The 7,996-nt window shown below is 42.0% G+C and overlaps 1 protein-coding gene across 1 annotated transcript; it reads right to left on the reverse strand.

Moving 5' to 3' along the window:
- Nucleotides 1–3,611: 3,611 nt before the first annotated feature.
- Nucleotides 3,612–7,685, reverse strand: LOC127768377 (30S ribosomal protein S5, chloroplastic). Its single transcript, XM_052293936.1, has 2 exons — nt 6,884–7,685; nt 3,612–4,103 (listed from the first exon to the last, which is right to left on the reverse strand). Exons 1-2 carry the CDS (start codon nt 7,612–7,614, stop codon nt 3,854–3,856), a joined length of 981 nt encoding a protein of 326 aa, XP_052149896.1. The 5' UTR covers nt 7,615–7,685; the 3' UTR covers nt 3,612–3,853.
- Between the last annotated feature and the right edge of the window lie 311 nt (nt 7,686–7,996).

Here is a 7,996-nt window from a genome sequence, read left to right on the forward strand (position 1 = left end):
TTATCCGACATTGTTCCTTGAAATAGATAACTCCTTATTGGTTAATGAATATGTGATTCTTTCATGAGACTCTTTATGTTGTTTGTTACTATTTCTAAAGGATCCCTGATCAAATATCATATGTGGAACAAATATGTTTATATGATTAGCACATGTATTAATTGATGATCATATCTCATGGATCATGGTATAGAGATACAAAATTAATAATGTTGACATATGTTGGTGAACATGTTTTTGGATAGACCCAACATGAGACACTGCAAGAGCCATATGTGTTGTGTCATCAGTGATCTCATTTAGTGTTGGTGTTGAATCCTTAGACCTGAGATTATCATGGTTCTCAACATGTGTAGTAGCTTACAGGGACTGCTAAACGCTACTCCGTAAATGGGTAGCTATAAAAGTAGTTTTCAGGTATGCTATAAAACCTGTAGTGGGATATGAATAATCAAGATGGGATTTGCCCCTCCTATGGACAGATATCTCAGGGCCCCTCGATGTTGTAGATTATGGAATTGCATGGTCATGCCAAAGGTGATTGAGGAGTCAATCACAAGTTATATAATCTATCAACAGGTTCGAGTAAATGATTGAACTATTAGAGGATGGCACATATCTAGCCTTGAGCTTAATCGATATCGTGAGGCAAAGGGGTTCATACAAGTATACACTATAGGTTCAGCCGATATGATCTTTATGTATGCCCGGTGGGTCAATACGTTCTGCTAGGGGCCGCTGTTGACGCGTGGACCGAAAAGGAGTTTTCGGGTTACAGCCAAGTATATATGAATCTACAGGGTCGCACGCTTAATGGGCCGGAATAAGGGGATTGGATAGAGATCCAATATGGGCTTAATTCGGATAGGGATCCGAATAGGAGTCCTACGGGCCTTGGAGGCCCAAGCGATGGATCCTATATATTCGTGAGGGGTGTGACCAACGGAGGCATTGCATCACATGAGAAACCCTACCCGTCACTTCCCTCCCCGAGCAAAACCCTAGCCGCGCGCGGGTGCTAGCACATCTGCGCGTGGTGTTCCGTCCCTGTACGTGTGGATACCGGTAGAGGCGCCGCTGGTTTGCGGTGCTGATCAGCGTGGGAGTACAGCGAGGAGAATGCACGAGGAGGAGAAGGTCGAGCCGGTGCGATCGACTACTTCCTCTACATCGACGCGCGCTACTTCGCGAGAGTTCCTTTGACTTCTCAGCGTCTTCTTCCGCTGCGCCGCGCGTCGAGTGGTAACGATCTATGATCTAATACTTGCATGGTTCCTGATTTACGCGATAGAAAATTTTGATTTATGCTATCGTAGCCTACGCGTATCCCAACAGGTGAATCCATTGTGGATTTGTTGAGGTGGTCCAGGTATGGTCCAATTGTTGTGGAAGAAATTACTTGTAGCCTAGTGTACTCAAGTTCTAACAAAATTATGTACAACACTTGGGTAACTATATGGTGTTGTTGTGATGAAATGATAATAATGTGAGGTTTCTATTTATCCATGGAACTATATCTTTTTTCTCTTCAATTATTTTTAACACCACTTCGTACCTTCGTCAACTTTTTAGTTGTGTTCCTCATATGCACTATTTTTTATTTAGTATAGGAAATTGAGGCCGTAATAATAGTTTAAGCAATGTTTCGCAAATAGTTCGATAACATGGAAGTGCCTTAGTTGTCTGTACTAATTGTATGGGAGTCAATTTGGTCGTCAAAAATCTTGGACATACAAGAAATGAGTGTGGATTTATAATATACAATCCTCTGTTTTGTGGTCTATCAATACTGATATGCTCTTTTCGATTTGTTTGGATCCTTGGAAAGATACTGTGCTAGGCACAGTATCTTCTTGAGTTTGTGTACATATTGTGACCTTATATATAGCTAGAGTTACATGTCTGTCGCTGAAATGTGTCATATAGGCTGCAGCAGAAGGCACATTTCCCCTTTTGTGATGTTCCATAACTTTCTGTTGTACGTGGAAGGACAAAGATTCTACATACACTAGAGTAGTAAGAGTGTTGGATGTAGTATTTCCCCTGCCTACATAGATCAATTTGTATAGCAAGTTTCATTCAGTTTGGACCTGCATTGTTTCTCCTATCAATTTGACACAGGTCAGGAACACCATTGAGTTCCCTTGAATTTTGCTTATTAGGAAGCTTCTTGAGATACAAATATGCTCATTGTACAGAACTTCTTCCTGCGACGTACTTTGTTAATTTCCTCGGAGTGTCCTATAATCCTCCATATCAATGCTACTGAAATAATTTTGAATTCTGTTGTTAACTGCATCTCAATAGGCATATATGTTTAAGCTGATCTGAATACTTTTTATTAGAAACAACATGGAACCACAATTTGTGTATATGTAAAATTTTCATTATTACAAAATGCTGCTACAGATCTTGGCTTTGATAGACGGTTGGTGCTGGATGTATCTGCCTTTTATCAAATAAAGCTCTTGTTTCTTAAGTTACTGATGGCAACTTTTAATTTTATTTTTCTTGGTACGAGCTCTGCAAAGCATTTCCTTTTCTCAGTGGTTGTTTATGCAAACCAATATGTCTTTTTCAGGTTTCAGAAGCTTCTGGAGATATTATTGTGAGGGAAGAATAATATTGCTTACGTTGACAACCGAGAGCCCTAACATCTGAATTAAAAATTGGTACGACTCCATGTAATCCCATGATAAACAGTGAGAATCTATTTATAAAATATGTAGATCCCATCCTATTTTTATCCTGCATTATGAAGCCCAGTATAGATACATGCAATACAATTTCCTATCCAAGACGTTGCTGCTGAAATTATGCTGAAACTATAATAATTTGCCTTAATAAAGATTAGCTAAAACATTGTTTATGAACATAAAGGTTCAAGAAAAAAATGTAGTCTTTTAGGGCAGATAGAGCTATAGAGCACTATCTTTCCAGAAAATAATTCCAACAAATATTCATATTATATTTTTTGACACAACATTTCATGGCTCCTTTGTGTCAGATTTAGTGTAGGTTGGTTTCCTTTTAAGTCAGTTCATTATTTTTCTTTACAATAGGCGTAGATGTAGCACCAAAATTAAAAACGATAGCAGCAAGATAATGCTGAAATCTTGTGGTATAGATTATGAAAAATAACTGATCTGACAGGTTTGGTGCGACATGACTCAGTTTAATTTGTGTGCTACCTAGACAAGAGTAGTAACTAATTATGCTAAATGCATCATTATAAAAAGAATATAATGCTTTTTTATTATAGTGGTGGTGCTTGCCGATACTTTCTGCGAGTAATTCTTTTTGCTTTTTCTCCCATTCTATTTGGTGTTTTTCAGGGTTTTCTTATCGGCAAGCAATGTCATCAAGCCACATATGCACATCATAACCAGGTGACCAAGGAAGCTATAACTTACATAAAGAATCTCTCTCTCTCTCTCTCTCTCGCAATTATACACTTCATATTATGCCAAACATTTATCAAACTATAACAAATTGTATTTTTGGTATCATTGATTGTTTTCCGTTTATACGACAAATTGTAAACAGAGAGATATGTGGCATATTAAACTTCACATTTATATGGTCTGTTTAATATGCATAGTGGGAAAACATAATAAACTCGCATTTATACGTGCGGAACGTGTCTTGCACATGCACTATTACTAGTGAAGCTAAAGGTATTCGCAGATCAATTCATCTAAAGCTTTGCCATGTATATGTGGAGACATAATGCATTTAGGGTGGGGAGAGGACTTAAATGTAGGATTATCCCCACTGACAGATACAACTGAAAATGAACTCAAGAAATGGAGAAAGAAAAATATTGGAGGGAATTTAAGGTTGATTTATTTGATTATTTCCATAGCTGCTCCATTGGAAGCCCGCGCTCTGCAGCAACATCCTTGAACTGCCTCATCATTTGGGTCGCCTTGATGGTAGCTCTTGCATTGTTGAGGGGGTTCTTGCTCCTCAGCTGTTTCCCCAGAGCATTTTCAACCCCAGCCATCTCCAGCACGACCCTCACAGCTCCACCTGCAATTACACCAGATCCAGGGCAAGCAGGCCTCAACATGACCCTGGCTGCTCCATAGTCTGCATCTGCTCTGCTTGTTGTGCAGGACAAACCAAGATGAAATAATACTCAGAATTGCAATTATTGTAGATAGACATAACTGCCAGAAAGATAGGAGATGCACAATTATTGTCGATATGCTCATATGCACAAGATTTGAGTGTTAGAAATTCCAATTATTGATACCATCACAGGAAGAACACCTATAAAATTGCTCCGCCAAAGAATTTTTTTTATTAATCTTCAAAGATCAGAACAATTAAATGTACGGCCAAGCTTTTAAGCATCACATGTTTATTAGCCAAATGCAGGAAGAAATAGATTGGGAAGAGTTATTTTCCAAACAAAAGGATACAACATACAAAACTAAAGTTCTGATATTTTTAAAAAGGTCTTGCCATATCCAAAAAGTACAGGCCACATCAGCGGTTTGTCATCTGCCTAATGTCAGTAACAAAATTAGACATCTCATAGCACAAAACAAAACACCATAATAGAACTGGGATAACTGATCATATGCTTTAGATGGGGACTCTAGGATTTGCCAATCCCAAAAGCTAATTGAAAAAATGCAACTCCTTGATTGGTTTGGTCTAAGAAGTGCCACATTGGACTAAATTGAATTTCCCTTTCCATTCTTTCAACTTCTTAACCTGAATATCACTTGCATTTCCTATTTTTCTATTCTTCCTTCTGCAAAACAGTCATACCAAATACAAATGGTAGGAGAGAGGAAGAAGAGACCTCAAGGCTGTGTCAAACTTCGAATTTTCATTTCCATATTCACCTCCATGCACAATCTAATCCCCTCTGCATGCTCTCCTCAAATCCAATCCACTCTGCACTGCCACTGACAAGGAGCTTGGCATCCCTGTCAGTGGAGAAGCCAGGATTTAGATATGAGGGGGGTCGACTTGCCGAGTGACAATGATTACGAAAATAATTGGTAAATATCCCGCGGGTTGCATTAGAGCTTTAGAGATCTAATGGTTTCGCCAGGCCAGGCTGGGGAAGCAACATGCTGGGAGAGGCCAGACCTCCTTTTGCCCCCTGGATTTGCCACTGATCCTTGTTCCCAAGGTCCATGCCTTCCTGATGCAAAACACCACTCGTGGGTTTACTGGTTCCATATACTCAGTTATCCAGCTCTAGTATGTCCCTAGACTTAAAACACTCTCTCAGAGATGTTCCTGTCTTCTTCAGCAAAAGAAATATTCCCTCCATCCAAATATAATGACTTTCAGAGTTGGGCACAGGTATTAAGGAGAGGGATAAAAAGAGTATAGCCTCCATATTAACCCTCCATTAATATGTCCTGGGCTTTGGTAAGAAAACGAGGCAGAGGCAGTGGTGGGTACATCGGTATTTTTGGGTACTACATAATGAAAGCTGCACTTTAGAAGCTAGAAGTTGCTATATTTTGGGACAAAATTTGAACCCTATAAGTTGCCATATTTTGGGACGGAGGGAGTAGCTAGTAAAAATAGATCCTGTGCTCTCCGGTTTGTCACTGCTTGCCTTCCATAATGATTGTAAAAGCATACCTGAAGTCTTGGTTATTTAGTTGGGAATTATGCCTCTGTTAACTCAGACTTTACAGCTTTTACTGGGCATAGGAAGAGGCGAGGAAGAAGTAAAAACAGGAAGAACAAGTTGAGCTCAGGTCAATAAAGAAAAGGATGAAAGGTCAAATGAATTTAGTCCAAAATGGTACATTTTAGACCAATTAAAGAGTAGCACTTTATCAATTAGCTTTCAGATAGAGGCAAATCCTAGACTAAAGAGTGGTGTTTTATGATTATCAACTAGCTTTCAGACAACTACGTAACCATACAATCAGCATGAGAATAGAACACATCAGTCCAGATTCAATTGTAGCACTTCGCTAAAAATTCAATCGTATCAATGTTCAAAAACCAGAGTCGCTAGTATGCACCTGAGTTTTAACAACACTTTATTCTTTAAAGTCCGAATTGAATTTTAGTACAATTAACATAATTTAAATAAAACAACCCTTGCAGTTGAAAATGTGTTCTCGATCACACTTACTACGAGCTACAAATGCCTTTGTCAAGAATCACTCCATCAATGTCAGGTATCTACCATGACACCACAATTTATGATAATCCAGGTACATTTTGATGAAAAATATAATTGCACATTAGCTCATGCAAACAGGAGGAGCATTCAAAATACATATATCAATGAAAATGCAGATAAGTACTCCGTCCCAAAAAAACTCAAGTACTCAACCTAGAATTGGATGTGACCCCTCCTAGTACAACGAATCTGGAGGGGTCACATCCACTCCTAGGTTGAGTTTTTTTTTGGATGGAGGGAGTAGGTGACAGTGTGGCACAAGATTAAGTCTGAATCTTTTGTACTTTCGATTTTGATATCTTCTACAAAATATTTGTTCATAGGAGTGCAATGCCTGCACGAGGGAAGATGCATACTACCAATTTCACTATCAACCATGAACTGTTGTGCAAATTATCAGTGCCTCTGTGTAAAACAGAAAATAAGAATACACCATTTGGGCATAATAGCAAATCAGGTTACAAATTGCTGTGCTGGCTAAAACCACAAAAACTAGTAGTAACAACTAATAAACAATATCATTAACAAATCACGATCCTTACAGTATCTTATGTTTTAGTTTCCATGGAACTCATTTCTTGTAGTATTAATTAGTACTAGTCGGCCGGCTGTTTGCACATTAAGTTGAAACTAGTGGGTCGATGGGTATAAGAGCATCCACATGATAACCCCGTATGCAAAATTAGGAATAAAGCAAGGGATGTCACCTACCTATGCGGGAAGGTCGAATACTTGGTGAGCGGCACGGTGACGAGATTGCGACGGCCGTTCATGGCGGCCTTGGTGATGGCTTCGGTGACCTCCTTGGCCTTGCCAACGCCCACACCGACGTGGCCCTTCATGTCGCCGACGACGACGATCGCACGGAAGGATAACTGCCTCCCGCCCTTGACGACCTTGGTGACGCGATTGACCTGCACGACCCGCTCGCTGAACTCGTCGCTAGGGCGCTGCTCCCGGTCCATGTCGACGGGATCCACCACCTTGACCTCGAAGACGTTGTTGCCCATGACCGTCTCGCCGCTAAAGGCCGGCCCGTAGAGCGCTTCGTACGCCGCTGCCACGTCCTCGGGCGACTCCGGGGGCAGCTCGTCGAACGGGGCCGGCTCCACGTAGCCCTCCGGCGGCGACGCGAACTCGAACCCAGAGGCGGCCACCGGCTCAGGCCGCGGCTTTTCGTCGTTGTCCTCCCCGTCATCGTCTTCCCCCGCGGCACCGGATTCCTCGGAATCCTCCTCCACGCCTTCTTCCTCCCCTTCCTCCGAGACGGATTCAACCCAGGAGGAGGACTTGGGGACGGGGAGGAGGAGGCGAGAAGTGAAGAGGAGGGGTTTGGGGCGGAGGCGAAGGCGGAGAGGAAGAGACGAGAATGGCGCAGTGGCAATGGTAGGGGAGGTGGCGGCCACCGCCATGGCGGAGGCGGTGGAGGAGGTGGCGGCCATTTTGAGACGGCGCTCCGGCGGAGGGAGGGAGGGGAGGGGGGATGAAGTGCGGCGGTCAGTCGATGTTTGCCGGCTTATCCCTTTTATTATCCGGAGCTTCACCATTTCGAGCAGGCTGTCGGCCTGATGGGGCCCGGCCTTCCTTCGAAAGTTGGGCTGGGATTGCGAGGTTCTAGAGCAACTGTGGCTTGTTTGGAAAAAGTACACCGAAGGTCCCTCAACTTCTCATCAAATTACAAAATCATCCTTAAACAGTAAAACCGGATCCCCTAACTTACAAACCAGTGCAAACTAGGTCCCTCGGCAGTTTTGACTCCGGTTTTGTCCGATGTGGCAGCTGACTCAGCGTGGGACACACGTGGGTCCCACACGTCAGCCCCTT

Source organism: Oryza glaberrima, chromosome 3 (genome assembly GCF_000147395.1).
Source record: "Oryza glaberrima chromosome 3, OglaRS2, whole genome shotgun sequence".
NCBI classification, from domain to species: Eukaryota; Viridiplantae; Streptophyta; class Magnoliopsida; order Poales; family Poaceae; genus Oryza; species Oryza glaberrima.